Source organism: Littorina saxatilis, linkage group LG1, assembly GCF_037325665.1.
Source record: "Littorina saxatilis isolate snail1 linkage group LG1, US_GU_Lsax_2.0, whole genome shotgun sequence".
Classification (NCBI taxonomy): domain Eukaryota; kingdom Metazoa; phylum Mollusca; class Gastropoda; order Littorinimorpha; family Littorinidae; genus Littorina; species Littorina saxatilis.
The window spans coordinates 92825328-92848705 of record NC_090245.1 but is presented as its reverse complement, the minus strand read 5'-3'; the positions used below and the strand labels follow the sequence as shown (position 1 = coordinate 92848705).

Sequence of the window (23378 nt, the reverse complement as noted above, 5' to 3'; positions counted from 1 at the left end):
CAGTAATTTGAAGTTGTGTGTGTGTGTGTGTGTGTGTGTTGGTGTAATCCCGTACAAAAAGGATCACACACTTGTCGTTTCTCACACAAAAGTGAGATACCTTTCATGAAACCTTTTTTTTTTTTGCGATGTATTCTGGGTTTTAATTCTCAGAAATGGCACCAAAATCGACATAACAGTCATTACCCAACAGTCACTGTTTTAGGTCGAGTGTGAACACTTCACACTCGAATCTGTGTGACTTGGTCGGTCAGGTAAGACGGTAATCTCATACACCGGGTAATTAGGGAAGCTAAGCTCCGACAACTTCCGCATTGCCGTGGACACCGTCTCATTAATTTTGCTAATTACAAAATAATTTATTTCAAAACGTTGGTATTGTAGGCCTATCATTTCCCTAGTTGTGTGTGTACACTTCTGTGTGTTCTTGTGTGTGTGTGTTTTTTCAGTGGTACCTCTACAGTCTCTGTTTTCCTTTGTAGCAATCCCTTCAAGCATAGGTGTAATTATAATGTAGATCTAGTTCAAGTTTATTGGGATCTCCAAAACTGGGCCATCTGTTTCATTGTCAGTTGTCACTCATCATTCATGCATAGAGTCAGAGGACTAGTGCTTTAGTTTCGCATTTCAGTCATGCGCAGTTGGCCCGCGCTATCGCGTCTGCGCGGAGTCACACCAGAAAGATAAGGTGTTGCTAGCGGCAGACATTATGAATGAATGGGCTGCGACTGACTAGCGCTCAAGTGCAGCAACGTTAGAACTGGATTAACGCAGAACGCGTGTCGTCGGTACGTGTGTCTGCGGAGTTTGTGCAGAGAGCTTCAGATCTCTGGTTTGTGTCAACGTTGTGCAGATTGTTTCATAGCCGGAGATATGCCTCATCTTTCTTCAGTGTCAAAGTGACAGAGGACGTAAACAGTCTAATGTCACAGTGTGAGTAAGTCATTCCACACATTGACAGATAACACCATATTTCTGTGTGCTTACCTCAGAGAGCGGTGATATTTATTACTGGAAAGAACTATACACACGTACAAGTAAGTAAGTTCTAATTAGTTAGAATGTAAGATGTATGTTATGCATAAGTACATATGTTTTTTTACAAGTACGTGAAAAGTAGTAATCCATTCAAATGCCGGATTTATTTATCTAAGTTGTGTGTGTGTGTGTGTGTGTGTGTATGTGTGTGTGTGTGTGTGTGTGTATGTGTGTGTGTGTGTGTGTGTGTGTGTGTCTGTCTGTCTGTCTGTCTGTCTGTCTGTGTCTGTCTGTCTGTGTCTGTGTGTCTGTGTGTGTGCGTCGTGTGTGTGTGTGTGTGTGTGTGTGTCTGTCTGTCTGTGTGTCTGTGTGTCTTTGTGTGTCTGTGTGTCTGTGCGTGCGTGTGTGTGTGTGTGTCTGTGCGTGTGCGTGTGTGTGTGTGTTGTAATCAGTCTAATTCAGTAATGTCTATGGGTAAACATGTTTCTTTGTGATTTCTAAACCGAAAACACGATTTTTTTCTATTTGTTATCACCGACAGCCAGTTCGCTCGATTTCCCTAAAACAAGCTTGCTATAAAATCACTTGTATTCTTTTTAAAGTCCGTTGCAATTTTGTTTTTGAATTACTTGCAATTTGTTTAAAATTGATATATATATATATGACAACCACTACGATCTTAAGATTAATTCCGTGACTGAAACTGATGTAAATTGAATAATAGTTGAGGCCCGATCGAATTAGTTATGATACTCAATTGCGTTTTAATCAAAAGATAATTGATTCTGGATAATTAGAGCAAAACTGTTCAGTGTTTCGTTCGCATGATCAGTGTAAGGTGAGACTTTGCCTCAAATAGCAGCAGCTGTCTCAAGCGGTTGACCAGTAGGCTAAGTATGCTCAGTTTTAACTCGCAATCAGTGACTTCGAGAGTACAGAGAGCAATTCAATACACAAGTCTTCAATTTTCGTCAAGTCAGATGCTGATGTTTGCGGATCCTCAAGCGAACAATAATAACAACAAGACTGCCAATATTATAGAATGGCTTATTTCGAAATGGTGCGTTTTATAAATATTTTCGCAAAAAGAAGCAACGCCAACAATATCCCTTTAGGAGTAACACTAGTGTACGAACCGTCCAGTTCGGTTTTGACAAAAAAGATGCATTACTGGCGCGGTGGTATTGTGAGGACTAGCTGCTATCTGATATTCAGGATCCAGTCCAAATCGCATTACCGAAAATCCGTGTAAAGTTGTTTGATGTGTCGGCTTAGCGCTTATCAAAAGAGGTTTTGAATTCCCGCTGCCCTGCAACGTGAGCCGGCTGGAGGCGTTAAAAAGGCATTCACGTCCTCATGAAGCTGTAATTGTGTGGTGGTGAAACTGTTTGGAATAGGCACTAATCCTACTTCATCCAAATTTGCTGTTGCAAGACGAGAAGAGGTCATAAATCCCATGATCAGACCCTCAGTCAATGGCCCGGGTGTGCAAACTTTCCCTTCAAAAAGTGCGTTGCAAAGTGAGACTCTTTTCAAGGCAGTGAGGGTAATTGTCCTGTGTAGGGCTTCCCTCAATATGAAGAAGAAAAACAACAACAATGAACACGAAAGACATAATGTCACTGCACGTCCTTAGTTCCAGAAACATTCCTTCTTGTGTAAGCGGTCATATATACCCACTAAGGTCTGTCCTTAGATTGTAATTTGCAATAAGAGCATCTATCCATTTGGTCATATATATATATATGCCCAAACAACCAATAGCATGGATGCTTCTTGTGCAGAGTGGAATTTGTAGGCTGAAATATTTTTGCATATGGCCGTGTGTGTCACTTTCATAACTCCAGCACACAAAGCATTATCCCACTCCGCAGAGAAAGCAGCCAGATTGTTGATTTTGGGCATGTGCCCAAGTGGGAGGCATGCCCCACTAACCACATGCAATAGCCTTGACAGATTTGGCGTGATGTACATGCTTTCACAAGACGTAAGCTCCAGGTACCTTTAAATATTCACGGACTACTTTTTTTTCCAGCGGGGACTAAGACTGTCTTACAAGACCCATCCTGAACTCAGGTCAAAATGAGTTCGGCTCATTCTCTCCCTGACAAGATGCCTTGAGTTTCCTTGTCTGGCAAGGAAACCGTTTTTTTTAAAATTTTTTTTTTTTACATATTTAGAGCTTTTTGTAATGTATTATTGATATAAGCAGATTCGCGATCGTCTATAATGATTTTTCATGGTGTTTTGTAATGTTTAAATTACAAAGGAATTGATATGTAAGACAGTTTCAAGCGAGCTATTTTTCGCGGCTGTATTTACTGTGCAAACAACTCTAAATATGGCAAACGTGTCACGTGATAATCAACCGTTTGGTTTCGGCGCTCACTGGAGCAGACGATTTTTTCTGTAACCAGTTGACAGTGATGAAACCATATATTACGGTCTCCTTCCGGCAGCAGTCCCAAAATTTCGACTTGTTTTGACCTTAGAACGATGTCTTTATCATAACTGTGAAGAACAGAACGGAGATCACTGTCGAAGTCGGCCAATCTGCAATCATTTTCGTCTCGCGAACACTGATCTCAAATTTAGATTAGTGCTCGCGAAAAACATATGGGAGATAACTCTGTATTCTTGTTTTGATAGATTCGCGTAGGACTGTAGCGTCGGGTCAGAGAGACAACTGGCAATAGCCGTGGAGCGATGCTTATCAAAATGTTACAAGACCTTGAAACAAAAATAGTTTTTGATATTGAATATTTGCCTCACAGCGTCAATACCTGTGTGTCTGTGCGTTTTGCACACACGCACAAACATCATCACATAGAATGGTTGGTTTGAGAGGTATTCGGGGACGGGAGAGTGTGAATGAGCAACACGTCATTAAAAATTCGTACATTCATGTCTCGCAAAATGTAGAGGTAAGGCAAAGATGTAGAGGTAAAGCAAAGATGAAGAGGAACCAGTTGCTCAGCGTTTCAGTTGGTTCTCACAAGCTTTCTCCAACCATGAAATCTGTTTACGTTACGCTTGTCTGAAATGTTTCAAATGCATTTTGATCTTTTTCCTATGGTGTTCCTAATCTAAACATGAAACAAATAAAACAAGTTGACAGTTTTTCGTCGTCGCGATATAACCTTGAATGGTTGAAAACGACGTTAAACACCAAATAAAGAAAGAAAGAAAGACAGTTTTTCGCAGAGACCACCTGCCAGAGGGAAATCCTGCTTACGTTTACAGTTACTGAACCTAGCAGACAATTTTGCGTTGATGCAGAAAATGAGTCAATTGCAGTCACCCAGACTTGTCGTACTTTGAAAAGGGCAAACTTTTAACACTACGCCATGATCCTTTACCAGAGCAGTAGACATGTGAGCGGACCGGTGTTTCCTGAATATAGGGCAACGGTATAATTAACACCTTTTTTAACAGGAAGTGCCATGTAAGGAACGTCTGTTTTTGTGATTAGTCTCGGTCACAAAGTTCATACTCAGGACAGGACACAGTCGTTGACGTTAACGACCGGATGTTCACCCTCCCCCCCCCCCCCCCCTGGCCCCGCATATAATTCGATGCGAGGCCTTTTGCAACATGTCTTTGCATATGACTGCACATCTTAATTGCCAGCATTTTCTCGAAGTTGTGTTTCTGATGATGGCGAAGGAGGTCACCGTGATAGTAATGCTTTGGTAGGTTGAATTATTATCTGGACCGCATTTATGTCACGAACAACATCGCATGAGCATAAAACCATTTTTAAATTTTTTTTATGGGGTTGTTTTTGCATTTATCAGCAAACTAACGCTATTCGCTCATTTTGAAACTACTGAAAACTAGCGTCTATTGTAATCGAGAGTGGATTTGTGGTGGCTGCCCCGCTCTAGCTCATGTGCATCACTGCAATTTCAGCCAGGTATCTCCTGTTCCAAAAGTTGGTCTCCCAAACAGCTCTTGGCTAACTTCAAGGTGTGCTTAAACCTGTCGAAAACAAACAAACTCTCGCCAACAATAATAAACATGGCGCTGCATTCCTTGGGACGAGTCTCAAGCACCAGGAGTGGCTGTCTTCTGAGGCCAACAGCATCCTTAACCTGCTTCCAAACAAACTGCGCAGTTGAAAAATCGTTCCACTCATGCGCCGCTTCAAGACAGTCTGAATTCAAATCGACCCTCCTGCTACAGCGAGGGACTCATTCAACGCAACACAGATTTGGACATTGTTCAAATAGATCATTGACAACCCCGCTGCTGGTTTCGCCCAGACCGTCAAGGACGCGTTATGACAGCAGAGTGGTGTGTGACGTGTCTTGGAGAGGTGTGTCCAGCGATGCTGCGATGGAAGACAGCAATGCTTACAGGGAGGCCCTGCCCTTCGAGAAAATCCCCAAAGCTGGAGGTCTCTGTGCTCTGCCTTACATCGGGACAAGGTTTCTCTTCAAGCCCTTTTGTGAGTATACACTGTTTATGTTATGTCTCTTAGTTTCTGTGATAACAATGCGTCCATTCAGTTTTAGTTTCTGAACATTATTTAGCTTCTACTTTGGCGTTGCTTTTCCTGTAAAGGGACTATAACTGAACGTGCCAGCTTTCCAGCTTCAAAACAAGCAAACAAACAAGCAAACAAACAAACAAACAAACAAACAAACAAACAAACAAACTAAAAAGAAAACCAAAAGACAGTACTTCAATATATTAAACTCTCCGGAATTCGAGTACCTGTACTTCAGCCGAATACAAGTGGGAACGTGTCGTCAGAGTGTTCTTGAGGACATGAGTGTAAACGATAACAGGAAGCGTAGCTCTGTCTCCATTCTTTCAAAAGCGAAGACAGGGTTATCGCAAGGTTCAGTGTCATGACTATTGTCTTATCTCAATAGGCCCTTGTCTCTGAAAAGGTTATGACGGAGATTGTAATGTCGTTCTCAGTTACGAGAGATTAAAGGGTGTAATAGGAGAATACACTATTGCGCTCATGCTCACACACACACGCACACACGCACGTACGCACGCACACAGCCACGCACGCACGCATGCATGCAAACGCACACACGCACACAAACATACACACACAAACATACACACACACAAACATACACACTCACACACACACACACACACACACACACACACACACACACACACACACACACACACACACACACCCGCGAGCATTTTGCATTCAGCAAGCATTTGTCATGATCCGCAAACTTTGACCATTATGTTTAATATCCACCAAGACTCGGCGTGTAACCTCTACATAACTGTAACTTGCTCCTGCAGCCAAATACCCCGTCGAGTCAATAGGTCACGTTCTGTGCGAGCTGCACGATGCGCTCGGGCCCATCTACTGCCTGAGATCGGGTAAGGAGTGGGTGGTGCACATCGATAATCTGGAGGATGCCGAGGCTGTTCTCCGCTCCGAGGAAGGCACCCCATTCCGCAAGCCTATCCTCATCACCCAAGTCTACAACAAGCGCGTGACGAAACCCGTCATTACCTTGTCTATACTGTGAGTAGTTCATGGACATTGGAGAGAGAGAGAGAGAGAGAGAGAGAGAGAGAGAGACAGAGACAGAGACAGAGACAGAGAGACAGAGACAGACAGACAGACAGACAGACAGACAGACAGACACTCAGAGACAGACAGTCAGACAGACAGACATACAGTCAGACAGACAGAGAGCGAGAGAGACAGAAAAAGAAGAGAAACAGACAGACAGAGAGAGACAAAGTAAAACCTCGTATTAAATTTCAAACGTGAAAACTCAGCATAATTAATTGGAATGATTATCGTTTCTTTTCTCCTTTTGGGTTTAAAAAATATTTAAAAACGAATTTTTTAAAATCTAAACCTGTTTTTGTCTATGCCAGCAATGGGCCGGAGTGGAAACGGTTGAGGTCGCCGATGAACGTGAGAATGAACCGTCCGAGCTCCGTGGCGCATTACCTGCCTATCCAGGAGGAAGTGGCTGTCGACTTCGCAGACAAACTGTACCATCTGCAGGGTTCGGATCCCGCTGTTCTCACAGAGCTATTCTTTAAGTTTGCCACAGAGAGTAAGTATACGAAAAAAACCGGATGAACATAAATTAATGCACGTTGCCTTTTCGTAGCATTTGACCTAGCGATAAGTGGAGACTCTCCTCGGTACGGTGTCCGAACACCCCCGTGTGCACGCATGCGCACGATAAAGAACCCAAGTTCACAGTGAAAGTCTCAGGGCTTGAAAACATGAATACACTCATGCAGGAAAAAAAACCTAACAAATGGTTAGCGCCGTATTCTGTATGGCAACTCGCTTTCCCCATGGAGAAAGCAGCCCGAATTTACATGAGGGTAACCTCACAGGACTATATGAATCTTATCCTTATCCTTAAAATCATACAAGAGGTTTTATTTCTGGATGGTCAGAGTAAGTAGTAATTTAATCAGATAACAAGCAGGATTTATTTTGTCTAACCTATGGAAACAAAACTACCTGATCAGCTTGAACCTCTAACAAGGAACGCTAATTTGAACACGAAAGCTAAGCGAAAGGGACTCCATCGATAAAGGATACAGAAAGACATATATCTTCTCTGCCTCTAGCTTGAGCAAAAGAACGGTAACTTTGAGTTTGGCCACAGAAACAAATCCGTAGCTTGAACTACTCAGACCCACACTTACGAGCAATTACTTTTGATGCGTTTTAACCATAAAAGAAACATAAATTTCTTATTATGCTATTTTGCTAGAATGATATGTAGGCTTATTTGATGTTATGTTAAATAGTATATTCTTGTGCATAGTTAATATGTAAACTCGGAGAGCATAGACTACTGTGGTTCGCGCTATATATACGCTGTCATTATTATTATTATTATGAAATTGCTGTCAAAGAGTGTACTAAAGATTCATAATACATTTTGCTCTGACGCTCATCGATTCCACGGTTTGTTTTGCAGGTGTTGGAGTGGTGGCCTTCAACAAACGTCTAGGATTTCTTGACGAGGACTCAGAGTACGACGCCTCCAAGCAGAAGCTTCTGAAGAGCTACAAGGCAAACACTCGCTGCGTGGCGGAGGCTCTGTTCGGCAAGAGGTTCCTCTACATCCTCTACGAAGACTCTTTCTTCAGAGAGTATGCGGAGGCCAAGGAAACCATTGGCGAGTAAGAGCTGGTTTTCTCCTTGCACCCGTTTATCTAAGTTGTAGTGCTCGGCCCTCCCCCCTCCATCTCAAACACACAAACATACACACACACACACACACACACACACACACACGCGCGCGCGCGCGCATACACACACACACGCGCGCACGCACACACACACACACACACACGCACGCACGCAGACAGATACACGCGCGCGCACGCACACACACACACACACACATACACACACAAACACACACACGTCAATTGAAAAACAAAAGAATTTTGTACTCACCAATACAAGAACAGCACATACGGAACTAAATCAAATGTTCACCAATGGAGGCTTTTCAGGACTAACAACAACAAAACTAGTGAAACCTTTATCCGTGGCGACCAGCTATTCGTAAGTAGGCCCTATATTACAAATCTTAAACACTCCACTTACCTCTGTCGATTTTATTTTCATTCTTCTTTCATGTAATCATTTGTTTGTCTGTTTGTTATATATAATGTCTTTTGTTTTTTAATTAACCAACGAAATTAGGCTACCCTTTTGCTTGGCAGATACGCCTATGCATGCATAAAGGAAGCGGTGGAGGAAATCGCACGGCGAGAAAGGGAAGGCACTCTCAACACGAACGACCCCAACTTCTTGTTGTCGTTACTGGCAGAGAGGTCGCTCAGCGAGCAAGACGTGTTCAGCATCGTGGACACGCTCATGGCGGCTGGATCTGATTCGGTCAGTATAATCCTGTTGTGTTCTGAAGATCTGTATACGAGGTTGTTAACCTTAAAAGTGCTAGTCTTTCGGATGAGACGAAAAACCGAGTTCCCTTCGTGTACACTACATTGGGGTGTGCACGTTAAAGATCCCACGATTGACGATTTCCTGGCAAAATTGTATAGGCATAGATAAAAAAAACAAATGTCCACCAAATACCCGTGTGACTTGGAATAGTAGGCCGTGAAAAGTAAATATTCGCCGTAATTATGGCTTGAGATTTACTGGCCGATGTGAATGCGTGATATATTGTGTAAAACATTCCATCTCACACGGCAGAAATTAATATGTAAAGCGCTTAGAGAACGTCAAGCACATATAAACAAAAAATGTAATGTATGAGAGAACAAAATCTTCATCCGGACACCGGTAAGATTTAACATCTGGCAACTTTCAACGAGTGTGCCGATACTCTCTTGTATATACAGGTGTTCACATCGTAGCCGTCGCCCGTTATCGAAAACTTGTGCAAACTTGTCCAAGTTACGTAAAAGGAAAACGCGCGTGACTGAAAAGCGATGATTTCCGGAAATAACTCCATCGGGTTTATATGGGCTGTGGAAGAGTGAATACCCTTGCTTTTCCGCTGACAAATAACTTCACACGTGCTCCTGTCCACGTGTGTCCGACACACCCCTCGCTAGTGATTGGCCCCTCCAGCGTGTGTCCGACACACCCATCGCTAGTGATTGGCCCCTCCAGCGTGTGTCCGACACACCCATCGCTAGTGATTGGCCCCTCCAGCGTGTGTCCGACACACCCCTCGCTAGTGATTGGCCCCTCCAGCGTGTGTCTGAGTAAAAAGCAAGGGCATTCACATTTACGTCTATATTTTGTCTGTCTGTATACAGACTGCGTGCGGCCTGCAGCTGCTGTTCTACGCCCTAGCGACCAACCCGGACAAACAGGAGAAGGTTGCAGAGGAGGTGCTGACACACATGGGTCGTGACGGCCATCTCACGGCGCCAGTCCTCGACAAGCTCGCCTATATGACCGCCGCCGTCAAGGAATCTATGAGGTAAGACTCGGTGATTTTGTTGGACTGCATTATGTTTACATACCGGCACGGTTAGCCTAGTGGTAAGGCGTCCGCCCCGTGATCGGGAGGTCGTGGGTTCGAACCCCGGCCGGGTCATACCTAAGACTTTAAAATTGGCAATCTAGTGGCTGCTCCGCCTGGCGTCTGGCATTATGGGGTTAGTGCTAGGACTGGTTGGTCCGGTGTCAGAATAATGTGACTGGGTGAGACATGAAGCCTGTGCTTGCGACTTCTGTCTTGTGTGTGGCGCACGTTATATGTCAAAGCAGCACCGCCCTGATCATGGCCCTTCGTGGTCGGCTGGGCGTTAAGCAAACAAACAAACAAATAATGTTTACACACTACAGCCAAACTCGCATAGCCTGCACATGTGTGTAATTTGTTATCTCGCATTGCTCTCAAGGTCTAGAGTTTCCAAGGACGATTTCAATCGAAACTGAACTGATTTTCGTCGGCGAGAAGTGGGTGAAAAGATGACGTGGTGAACTCGTCGCGATAGAAGCTGTCTATTTAAACACCCGATATTCAAGCACATGTTACCGACTGTCAGCAAACTCGTAAAGCCCAGATGCATATTCACTCTTAGATTATTCAGCAAGTTTGCATCAACTTCAGCTGGAAGACGTATTTTTAGCGGAGTGTGTCGACGATCTTTAGTTAAATTCTTTTGCTAAACCTCCCAGAACTAGTGGGGAGATATCGGTTGAAGACGTTTACATGGCGACAATCTTTAAGCGTTTATATGCTGCAAAAAACAGTTTATATGTCGAAGGTAAATTGGCCATGTGAACACCGCTCCATTGGTTGAAAAAAGAATCCAGCCTCCAACTGTACTCGTCGAGTCCACCGTCTGACGTATGTTTTGTGTCACCGGGCACAGCAGAAATGAAGCAAGACAAAGTAGGTCACTGCATCTCTGCTTGGTTGTGTGCAGGTTGTTTTTCCCCGTGCCATCAGGAGCGCAGAGAAGGTTGCCCAACAATGCTGTCTTGAGCGGATACCAAGTGCCAAAAGGGGTCAGTTGATTGCTTCTATTGTGAAGGACCTGAATCCATTGTGCACGTGCAAGAAGCATAGCGCAGCAAACACTCCGCCCAGGATTGTTTGCATAATTCGATTCTTGGCGATTTTGATGTTATTGTGCTTTAGACTAAGTAAATCATTCTCAATGAGAAACATTCTCTAAAATACGATCGACAAACCAATACATGATTTAACATTCTTTTATCTTTCTATTCATACCAGGTACAAATATAAACACTATTTCATAGGAAAAATATGCTTGGGCCTTCTGCTGAAAAGCTGTCTAAAATTAGTTTCGCCCAAATTCCATGACGACGTCGAATGTCGATTTACTTTACATTGGGACAAGAATTTGCGTGGGTAAAGAGAGAGGAGAGAATAGAAATGTTGCGGAGCGGCGGCAGGGGGGGGGGGGGGGGGGGCGCTCTGTGTATTAGAAGGGAGGCAGTGTGAGAGCTGGTGGGCCGGTGGTTGTACAGTACAGGCACGTGCCAAGCGTGATGTCTGTCTGTGCGCATCGCGCTAAACAAAAAGTCGCATAAAGCGAAATCAATACATTTAGTCAACCTGAACGGACTGCATTTTTTTCACTGTGAGAAGTAAAATCGTAGGCTGGCCGAAAACCCCGATACACCGCTGACAAATTGTCTTGGTAACCCAAGCTAAAAAAACAAACAAATTAACATAAAACGGAATTTTCGTGATTTTTGAGCTTGTTTTCAATCCAAAAACAACACATATATTTTTGGATTCAGCAGATGATGTAGAATACAATGCAACTGTTTTTAAATCTGGTAGCGAAAATTCGATTCTTATTGCAGCTTTAAGGATCAGAAAAAATAATGAATGTGTAAGCTTCCGAACTGAATTGCAATCCCAAAGTCTGGACTGAGTGAGTCCAACAAAATGTGACCACAATTTAATTGAAAGTCAAAACTTGACTCAATGTAAAAACAACACTCATCACCTTTACTGCCAATTTTCAGACAATAGTGGGCGTGAACAGCCTGCGCATCGCCATCAGCCCTCGCTACTACGACCAACCCAACAGTTTTGTTCCCGAGCGCTGGCTGCGCAATGAAGGGGGACAACGTACGAGAGACATCTCTACCATGGCTTACCTCCCTTTTGGCTTCGGCGCAAGAAACTGTGTCGGTCGCAGATTTGCGCTTCAGGAAATATACCTGGCAACCGCTAAGGTGTGTAACCAGAGGGGTAGAATTGCCTGTCTGTTTGTGTGTCTTTTTGGACATTTGTCTGTCTGTTAGTTCGTCTGTCTGCCTGTCTTGTGTCAACTTTGATTTAAAGACCTATCTGTTGCGTATTGAAACGCGATGGTACACTTCTGATAATCCAAATGTCAACTTCAAATCTCTTGTCAACAAGTTTATCTTTGGCTCAAACATGACATTTTTGTGATGAACATATTCATATTTGTCGATATCAGTTGTAACTTTTGGCTAGTTTTCTTTATTTTGTTGTTTTACTTGTTTGACCCTTGGTATTTTTGCATGTACACGTGATCTTCACTGCTTCTTTTATTTCGAATCATATTGCGGGCGAAAGATCAAAGAGATAGGAAAGGACTTATTCAAAACCTAATGCAACTTGGATTATTTATTAATTGGAACCACTGAATTTCTTTGCCGGTCATAGAGTGAAATCTTTCTTTCTTTATTTGGTGTTTAACGTCGTTTTCAACCACGAAGGTTATATCGCGACGAATAGAGTGAAATGCATACTTGAGAAAAGTCTCTCTCATTTTATCATCATGATCTTGTTTTCTTGCGCTTCTCAATCTAAACAAAAATAGGCATCAGATTTTCAAAGCCCTAGAGATTATTCTTGGGTCCCAAGATTGCACCAGAAAAAAACCAGCTTTGAAGCACTTTTCAACAAGGCTCTGGGCAGATATGCGTTTAAGGCTTTTTTTTTTTTTTTTTTTTTTTTTTTTTTTTTACATTTTTATGCCCTCATGCCTGATGTTTGAAGAGCACTTAAGTCAGAAACATGTTAACTCATAGAATTGTGTTTTGAAATCGACGTATTTGTACTTTATTTTTTTTAAGATTCTACAAAAGTACCGTCTAGGTCGGACACACCTTAAGGCTGGAGTTCACACCTGAGGCCATATTTCAAAGTGGTTAGGCAGTTTTAAAGGTTTGTTTTTATGTTAGTTCAGTGTTTTGTTTATCAGGAAAAAACAAAATGAATAGAGCTTGTCGCGCAAAATTTTGAGATAGCGACTGAAGTTTGAGCATAGGTATGAGATTTTTTCACGCAAACCCTACTGAAGAAATTGTGATATTGTATTGTGAATATGTTAACAAAAAAACAATCGGATGATCAGAAACTGAAGAAGAGAAATAGGGAAGGAAAATAGAACATCAAACATAGTAATTTTACAGGTGAATTTGGAAAAAAACCCTTATGTATCCATTTTTGAAGCCCAATTTGAAACATGGAACACAGTCAAACATAAATTAAAAGTGTTAAAGTGGTTACAGTGTTCAGAAATAGTGTTAAATAACAAGTTGAGTTATCCCTCTTCACAAATTTTAAGAGAAATACACCTCTTGTCGCGCAAAATTTTGAACTGTAATGCTTTTACTACCCCCACCCCCTACTCATTTTTCAGAAAAGAGTGCATATTATCTTCCAAATAGACAAGCAAGGTAGTCAGATGATCAAAACTTCAGAACAAAAATAGGGAAGCAAAATAGAACATGCAACATAGTGATTTAACTGGTGAATTCAGAAAAAACACACTTTTTTACTCATTTTATTAGCTGAATTTAAAGCTTGGAAGACAGAAATAAATAAATTAAAAGTGCAAAACCGGTTACAGTGTTCAGAAATAGTGTTAGATACCAAGTTGAGTTATCCCTCTTCATCACAGTTAAAAGAAACACACCTCTTGTCGCGCAAAATCTTGAACTGTGATGCTTTTACTACCCCTACCCCCCACCCATTTTTCAGAAAAGAGTGCATATTATCTTCCAAATAGAAAGGCAAGGTAATCAGATGATCAAAAACTTCAGAACAGAAATAGGGAAGCAAAAAAGAACACCCAACAGAGTGATTTAGCTGTTGAATTCAGAAAAAACCACTTGTTTACTCATTTTATAAGCTGAATTTAAAGCTTGGATGACAGAAAAAAATAAATTAAAAGTGTTAAAGTGGTTACAGTGTTCAGAAATAGTGTTAGATACCAAGTTGAGTTATTCCTCTTCATCACAGTTAAAAGAAACGCACCTCTTGTCGTGCAAAATCTTGAACTGTGATGCTTTTACTACCCCTACCCCCTACCCATTTTTCAGAAAAGAGTGCATATTATCTTCCAAATAGAAAGGCAAGGTAATCAGATGATCAAAAACTTCAGAACAGAAATAGGGAAGCAAAAAAGAACACCCAACAGAGTTATTTAACTGTTGAATTCAGAAAAAACACACTTGTTTACTCATTTTGTAAGCTGAATTCAAAACTTGGATGACAGAAAAAAATAAATTAAAAGTGCTAAAGTGGTTACAGTGTTCAGAAATAGTGTTAGATACCAAGTTTAGTTATCCCTCTTCATCACAGTTAAAAGAAACACACCTCTTGTCGCGCAAAATCTTGAACTGTGATGCTTTTACTTCCCCCACCCCCTACCCATTTTTCAGAAAAGAGTGCATATTATCTTACAAATAGGAAAGCAAGGTAATCAGATGATCAAAAACTTAAGATAAATAGGGAAGCAAAATAGAATATCCAACATAGTGATTTAACTGTTGAATTAAAAAAACACCTTTTTTAGAACTCATTTTTTGAAGCTGAATTAGAAGTTTGGAATTCCTCCGAAAGCGGCGTATGGCTGCCTAAATGGCGGGGTAAAAACGGTCATACACGTAAAAATCCACTTGTGCTAAAAACATGAGTGAACGTGGGAGTCTAAGCCCATGAACGAAGAAGAAGAGGAGGAGAAGAAGAAGAAGTTTGGAAGACAGAAAAAATAAATTAAAAGTGCTAAAGTGGTTACAGTGGTTACAGTGTTCAGAAATAGTGTTAGATACCAAGTTGAGTTGTCGCTCTTTAGGCCAAAAAAAAAAAATTGTCTGTTTAGGGTAACCCGACCGACCCTATCGATTTGGCGCCGACCCAAAAACTTTTTTTTGATTTCAAAAAAAAGAAAGAAAAAAAAAGAGGTAAAAATGCTAAAAAGAGACATTTGGCGTTTCTTTCTCTCCCTTTCTCTCTGTTTTATTTATACGTTAGTTTTGAAACATGTATTCATCAAATATAAGAAGTGAATGTTCAGCCAACATAGCATTTACACACACACACACACACACACACAAAAAAAAAAAAAAATTTACCTACCTACCGACCCTACTTTTTTTGGTCATGTTACCCTAAACAGACAAATTTTTTTTTTTGGCCTTATCACAGTTAAAAGAAACACACCTCTTGTCGCGCACAATCTTGAACTGTGATCCTTTTACCACCCCTGCCCCCTACCCATTTGAACACAAAAGAGTGTATATTCTCTTCCAATTAGAAAAATAAGTAATTTGCAACTGGACATTTTTAAAATACATATTTTCTGTCAGTCCAAGGATTGCTTAGTCCATTAAAAACAAACAGACTAGGATTTAGCGCACCCATTTTAAGAAAAAGTTAACATGATAATTGATAAATATATATATCAGACTTTTTTTTATGCAATTACTACTGAAGATTCCAGACCAGGTAAAACAATCATTTTATATTCTTTGTCACATTTTTTACTTTTTTTTTATAAATTTATCTATATAGCGAGTCTTGTCTCTTTGTGTCATTTAGTTATTTTGAAGAATTCTATCCTGGCAAAAAAAATTAAAAATCCCTACCTACATACCCTATTTTGTTTAACCATGTTATTAGAAACAGACAATTTATTTTTTATTGGCCTAAAGATCTTGAAACATTTGTTTTAATAGAGAAATAACAAGTACAGCCCTTAGCTGTGTCACTCGAATTTCTTTGTCAGGCTGAAACTTAGCTGTTGCGTTGAAGTCTGCTGTGTGTGTCTGGGTCCAAAGCAACTTTCACATTATCATCTACACATTCTCATCTACACACTCACGTTACTCACACAATTATACAATTTTACCCACAGAGGCGTTCGGGGATGGGGGTCTCGATCGCACTCGGGCGAATCACACCACAAAATACAAAGTATAACGTACACAGATTTTTCTATTGAACCAAAAGGCAAATTAAATCATGAATAAATCAATCGAGCAAAACTTCCACACAATGACACATTCACTCTCGGTTCACACTGCGCTCTGGGCATGCACACTTGGCAGCACGTATACGTTCCGACGCCGTTTGTCTTCCTGCAAGTCCAGCACAGGCACACGATTGTCCAAGAATCACAATAATCCTCGTGAATGTCACAGCAGGCATAGTAAGGTTACGTAGAAAAGTCCAAAAGGGTGTGTTAATGGTGGTAATCCGGCACACACACACACACACTGACACTGACACACACACACACACACACACACACACACACACACACACACACACACACACACTCCGGTTTGGTAAGTTACCTGATAAATAATGTAGCCTGTAGATTTAACGGGGAGACTGATCAGACAGGAAGAGTAATACTTTCACATTTCCGATGTTCAGCGATAAACTTGTTTTCTTCGAGAGTTCGATCTTCGTGCGATTCTGGCGCGTTGTCACCAAGAACGTTAAAAAAACACAGGATATCATCATGATGCCTCTCTACAAAAACCAGGTCTAGGAACTCTTCATCTAAAGTCAGTCAGTATTAACCTCCTCAACACAATCCTCATCTTGTCCCATAGTGATTTCTGCCGCCAAAGAACATGTGGTTCTCAACTCAAAAGACCGATTTGTCGTCTTCCGGCATTGCGAAATTCAGATCTACCCCAACTTCGTGCGTTGATCTGAGCAATAAAATGTAGATGCGATAATCTGCAAACATCTCTTCAACACAATCTGCATCTTGTCCCATCGTGATTTCTGTCGGCAAAGAACATGTGGTTCTCAACTCACAAGACCAATTTGTCATCTTCCAGTGTGAAATTCTGATCTGCCCCAAGTACGTGCAATAAAATGTAGAAGCGATAATCTGAAAAAAATCTGTTCGCGTGAACGCTGCCTCGTTGTCATCAGTCCAATGTCTTTTATCCTGAGCAGGGACGAACACACTTTTTCATCAGCAGTTTGTTATGTTTATCCGCAGACTGCTTTCCATTACTTGTCTGATTGACTCGTATGGTTCTTCAGCCAGGCAAGAAGTGCTTGTTTACAGTGACACGTTCTCACGCACGACATGTCGTAAATGCAAGTTCTAACGATTGTTTTTTATTGCACTGATAGAGAATGTCGATAGTTGTAAACTTCTGACATTTCCTAATGTTTATTTCATTATTTTGCATACGGATATGGCTAATAAGTGGATAATCTGTTACGACACGAAACGCGTTCTAAATCCGGGAAGGGAGGCTACTCCAGCGTACTGTCAGGTGTGTTCTAATACCTTAACTCAAAGAACTGTGTTTTGCAATCATTGTATTTGTTTGTTTTTAGATGCTACAAAAGTACAGCCTAGGTCAGAAACACCTCAACTCAAAGAACTGTTTTGCAATCAACGTATTTGTTTGTTTTAAAGATGCTAAAAAAGTACTGAAACACCTCAATTCAAAGAGCTGTTTTGCAATCAACGTATTTGTTTGTTTTTAGATGCTACAAAAGTACCGAAACACCTCAACTCAAAGAACTGTTTTGCAATCAACGTATTTGTTTGTTTTTAGATACTACAAAAGTACAGAAACACCTCAACTCAAAGGACTGTTTTGCAATCCACGTATTTGTTTGTTTTTAGGTGCTACAAAAGTACCGAAACACCTCAACTCAAAGAACTGTTTTGCAATCCACGTATTTGTTTGTTTTTAGATGCTACAAAAGTACTGAAACACCTCAACTCAAAGAACTGTTTTGCAATCAACGTATTTGTTTGTTTTTAGATGCTACAAAAGTACCGAAACACCTCAACTCAAAGAACTGTTTTGCAATCAACGTATTTGTTTGTTTTTAGATGCTACAAAAGTACTGAAACACCTCAACTCAAAGAACTGTTTTGCAATCAACGTATTTGTTTGTTTTTAGATGCTACAAAAGTACAGAAACACCTCAACTCAAAGGACTGTTTTGCAATCCACGTATTTGTTTGTTTTTAGGTGCTACAAAAGTACCGAAACACCTCAACTCAAAGAACTGTTTTGCAATCAACGTATTTGTTTTGTTTTTAGATGCTACAAAAGTACCGCCTAGGATTAAAGGATGAGTGTGGAGAAGTAGAAACCATCTTCACGCCGTTCCGGGCTCCCAGACACCCACTGCCCTTCACCATCACACCCAGAGAATGATGAATGGACTCACACAGCTACGTTTGTCACACCGTTCTTGTGGAGAGAAGAGGCCAAGGCAGTTTCCGTCTTCCAGCAGCCCTCCCCAACCTCGACCTTTACCGGCACCCTCAAACTTTCAAAGGGCGTCACCCTCAAACTTTCAAAGGGCGTCACCCTGACCCGAGTTTTTGGTCAATTTGACCAGTAAAAAGTCAGTTTGGACACACGTGTGGACAATTTCAGCCGGTATATTAGATTTGTTGCTACTGAAATTGGTGAAGCTTTCGCCTTGGTATAAAACGAACGTTTAAAAAAAGAACACTGGTAACAATATTTTCAACCGAGCCAATCAAGCACTACATTGAGGTGTGCACGTTAAAGATCCCACGATTGACAAAAGGGTCTTTCCTGGCAAAATTGTATAGGCATAGATAAAAATGTCCACCAAAATACCCGTGTGACTTGGAATAATAGGCCGTGAAAAGTAGGATATGCGCCGAAATGGCTGCGATCTGCTGGCCGATGTGAATGCGTGATGTGTTGTGTAAAAAATTCCATCTCACACGGCATAAATAAATCCCTGCGCCTTAAATATGTGCGCGATATAAATTGCATTAAAAAAAATTAAATCCCTACGCTTAGAACTGTACCCACGGAATACGCGCGATATAAGCCTCATATTGATTGATTGATTGATTGAGAGGTACTGGCATACAGCTGCTGTGACAGCGCTAGATTGTAGCAGTAAAAAGTAATGTGTAGGCCAAAAAGAAAAATATGTCTGTTTCCGGTAACATCGCCGAAAAAAATAGGGTCGGTCGGTCGGTCGGTTTTTTTTAGTTTTTTTTTTTTTACCTTTTTCTTACGTTTTGTTAACGTCTTTTTACGTTTTGTTTTTTTTCCCAGCGTCATTGGCCGCCATGCTTTTTTCGCGTGACGACGGAAACGGGAGGTAAGTCTCTTCGATTGTGAAGTCTCATCGACCGATTACCTCCCGGTTTTTTTGTTTGTTTGTTTTGGGGTTTTTTGGTGCGAAAAGCGAAAAAACCCTTTGGGGTCGGCGCTTAAAAATGGGGTCGGTCGGGTTGTGTGTATTAAGTCCTAGCATACTCCTTACCTCCGCTTTTGTGTCTGCATGGGTTGTTTTCTGAGAGGTAGGTTTTTTTCTTGACTAAATTAACAACAAATGTGTGGGTGTACATCCACGGGAATGTAAGTAAAGTGTGTTTCAGGCTTATTTTGGGCAGCTATTTTTGAAACATTTAATGCTCACTCTACCTGTGTGTGTGTGTGTGTGTGTGTGTGTGTGTGTGTGTGTGTGTGTGTGTGTGTGTGTGTGTGTGTGTGTGTGTGTGTGTGTTTCTTTTGACTTTATCCTTTACTCAAGAGAGATTTTGTTGTTGCTGCTGTTGTTGTGTTTCGATAGTTTGTTTACTTGTTTGTGCTTGTTTATGTATTTCTTAGGAAAAAAGTAGAAAGTTGTGATGCTAGCAGATATGTATTTGTGTGTCTTCTGACTTAATCAGCTGGTTTGTTTGATTACTGTCAATTTTGGACGTCGACTGGTTAGTCAGTTTACACAGTTAGATATTCAATCTCTTGATATGATAATCAAGACAATTTATTGTTGATTTTGTGTTTTATGTTTTATCATATTTCAGACGCTTTAATGTACAGTTATGTATGTTTTCTACTGCATAACTGGAACTAGGGTCCCGCAGTGGGGCACTGCGGTTATGAAATTAAAGGCCCCTCCTGTTTTTGGAACCGCAGGAGCTTTCTAGTTTGCTGTTAGGTAGATTTTTGGTTCCTCTTTCCTGTCATGCTCTCTTTTTCTTCATGAATTCTTTTCTTTTTTCTGCCTTCTTGCTCATTCACCTGTATTTTTTCCAAAAATCTCTTCTCTTGCCGTTTGTCTCGCGATTCATGTACAGTTTAATCTGTTAGTGTTCTGATGTAAGTCCAGCAGTAGATAGGTTAAGCCTATTTTAACATACTGGAAACTGGTAATCTTCCAGTAGGTATTAATTTAGTTTTACTAAAGCCTGCTGGGACACAAGTAATGGGTTAGTGCATTTGTAAACAGGAATGGCTTGACAAGTGGCCCCCTTCATCCCCCCCTTCCTCGTCCTGATATGGCTCTGCGTAGTCGGCTGGACGTTAAGCAACAAATAAACAAACAAACTGGAACTAGGATTCGAATTGAATAGACATGGACCGTATTAGATGTGCAGACAAGTTGCTGCTCTTTCTTTTCTTTCATTGTGTTTTATGAAAATACTAGCAGTTAAGCCCGGCTTCGCCCGGGAGTAAGCGGAGCCCTGTAGCAAAGACGCTCGCTATCCCATTATCATTAGCTTTACCTCCTTTGTTTGGATACAAAAAAAGAGTTATCTCCCTTACCTTCTAGAAATTTCCGGAACTGTCCAGTTAATTTTTCATTCTTCATTTCTTCCCCTCATAGGAGCAATAGCAAGTCTCTAATATCACTGGCATGATGTGCTTGCTACAGGTGAACAGTTATCTCCCTTACCTCTAGAAATTTCCGGAACTGTCCAGTTAATTTTTCATTCTTCATTTCTTCCCCTCATAGGGGCAATAGCAAGTCTCTAATATCACTGGCATGATGTGCTTGCTACAGGTGAACAGTAGGCACTGAACTGGTCTTGCACCATATAGGCTGTATTCAATAAATGGGAGGTCCATAATCTGAGAAAGGAAACAATGAATCAAGAAACTAAAACCCAGGTGCACATCTGCGGCACCTAGGGAGTGTACGTGCACACTATCTTGTTCCTGCCTCTTGCCATCTCAGAGGTATGGCGACCACAGACAAAAAAGAGTTATCTCCCTTACCCTCTAGAAATGTCCGGAACTGTCCAGTTAATTTTTCATTCTTCATTTCTTCCCCTCATAGGAGCAATAGCAAGTCTCTAATATCACTGGCATGATGTGCTTGCTACAGGTGAACAGTTATCTCCCTTACCTTCTAGAAATTTCTGGAACTGTCCAGTTAATTTTTCATTCTTCATTTCTTCCCCTCATAGGAGCAATAGCGAGTCTCTAATATCACTGGCATGATGTGCTTGCTACAGGTGAACAGTTATCTCCCTTACCTTCTAGAAATTTCTGGAACTGTCCAGTTAATTTTTCTTTCTTCATTTCTTCCCCTCGTAGGAGCAATAGCGAGTCTCTAATATCACTGGCATGATGTGCTTGCTACAGGTGAACAGTAGGCACTGAACTGGTCTTGCACCATATAGGCTGTATTCAATAAATGGGAGGTCCATAATCTGAGAAAGGAAACAATGAATCAAGAAACTAAAACCCAGGTGCACATCTGCGGCACCTAGGGAGTGTACGTGCACACTATCTTGTTCCTGCCTCTTGCCATCTCAGAGGTATGGCGACCACAGACAAAAAAGAGTTATCTCCCTTACCTTCTAGAAATTTCCGGAACTGTCCAGTTAATTTTTCATTCTTCATTTCTTCCCCTCATAGGAGCAACAGCGAGTCTCTAATATCACTGGCATGATGTGCTTGCTACAGGTGAACAGTAGGCACTGAACTGGTCTTGCACCATATAGGCTGTATTCAATAAATGGGAGGTCCATAATCTGAGAAAGGAAACAGTGAATCAAGAAACTAAAACCCAGGTGCACATCTGCGGCACCTAGGGAGTGTACGTGCACACTATCTTGTTCCTGCCTCTTGCCATCTCAGAGGTATGGCGACCACAGACAGACAGACAGACAGACAGACAGACAGACAGACAGACAGACAGACACTCTCTTTTATTATATGTATAGAAGATTTGTTTTTGATTTGTTTTTCTCTCCGGCATTACTCATTGTTTCTGATCTTCTTTTTTTTGACTAAGGTCCCCTTTCCCGTACTACGTAATTTGCATTGTGCCGTTTATTTTCGATCGTTCTTGTTTTGGTGTGTGCTGTGTTGTTGTTGTTGGTGTTGTTGTTGTTGTTGTTGTTGTTGTTGATTTGATTTGATTTCTCTTGTGTGTGTGTTTGGGGGGGGGGGGTTGTTTGTTTGTTTGTTTTTGTTTCGGGGGGTGGGGGGGGGGGGGGTGTTGTCGCTTATTTCTTTCATAGGTGAGTTGTACAGTTTTTAATTGAAGAATATGTCGCGTGACGCAAAATAAAAAAAATCGACAGCCTGCTCGCTTACTGCATGAGCAGTGTTTTGTTTATTTTTCCTTTTTGACTTTTGTTCGGTATTTATTTTGCAGGTTGAACAGTCACAAAATAAATCCAGCAAAAATGTTCGAGCTCTGCACAGGAAGCAGCAGGGCTGTTGTCTGTGGTATGTCCCCCAAGTGAATGGATGATTTTGTCTCACGTTATTTTAAGCTTGGATACATCTGTGGTTGCTGATGGTATATTGTGTGTGCGGGGCGGAATTTACCTTTAAAGTTTGATTCATGAAATACCACACCCCGAATTCATGGCTTTCAAATTCAGTGGATCCATATCCGGTTACTTACATTAATACTCAGTTTTTTTGTATGCGAACAATGTACCTTGCTCTCGTTAGTGTTACACAATGCAATCATTGTGAGTGTTATTTTGCCAGCAAAACAAATGAAAGAGACCCTGTCTGTGCTTTCCAAAATGAATTGCTATCTGAATCAAACCAGTGAGCCACTGATCAGAATTGAAATCGGACGAAAAGCAGTTATGATATTCTTGGCAATAAACTAATAACTTATTTCATTAACTGGATATACACTTAATAATAAGTATGTTTTCATTTAATTTAAGAGTTTAGATATATGAAATTAATGTATGAAATAAAATAAATTGTCAAGAAACTGCTTCACTGTCGTCTTCAATGTTTTCACGCACACACACGCACACACATATCCACTTTCACACACAAACACACATACACACACACGCGCACACTGTGACACAAACACACACAAACACTCACATACAAACACACACACACACACTTGTGATGTGACGTCACCGATAGCAGACGATGA

General features: G+C 41.2%; 1 protein-coding gene across 1 annotated transcript; it reads left to right on the top strand.

The window, feature by feature from the left end:
• Window positions 1-675: 675 nt before the first annotated feature.
• LOC138945733 (probable cytochrome P450 CYP44) lies at window positions 676-22398 on the top strand. The gene is made up of 10 exons (XM_070317229.1): window positions 676-1037; window positions 4891-5428; window positions 6262-6490; window positions 6853-7037; window positions 7926-8130; window positions 8683-8857; window positions 9751-9917; window positions 10873-10954; window positions 11948-12160; window positions 18275-22398. Exons 2-10 carry the CDS (start codon window positions 4999-5001, stop codon window positions 18389-18391), a joined length of 1803 nt encoding a protein of 600 aa, XP_070173330.1. The 5' UTR covers window positions 676-1037; window positions 4891-4998; the 3' UTR covers window positions 18392-22398.
• The last annotated feature ends 980 nt before the right edge of the window (window positions 22399-23378 follow it).

Excerpts from the sequence above, each read along its gene's own strand:
- LOC138945733 (XM_070317229.1), top strand. The coding sequence starts at position 4,999 with ATGGCGCTGCATTCCTTGGGACGAGTCTCAAGCACCAGGAGTGGCTGT. Across the intron at positions 6,491-6,852 it reads GTCATTACCTTGTCTATACT|CAATGGGCCGGAGTGGAAAC; the intron begins GTGAGTAGTTCA and ends TGTCTATGCCAG. Across the intron at positions 7,038-7,925 it reads CTTTAAGTTTGCCACAGAGA|GTGTTGGAGTGGTGGCCTTC; the intron begins GTAAGTATACGA and ends TTTGTTTTGCAG.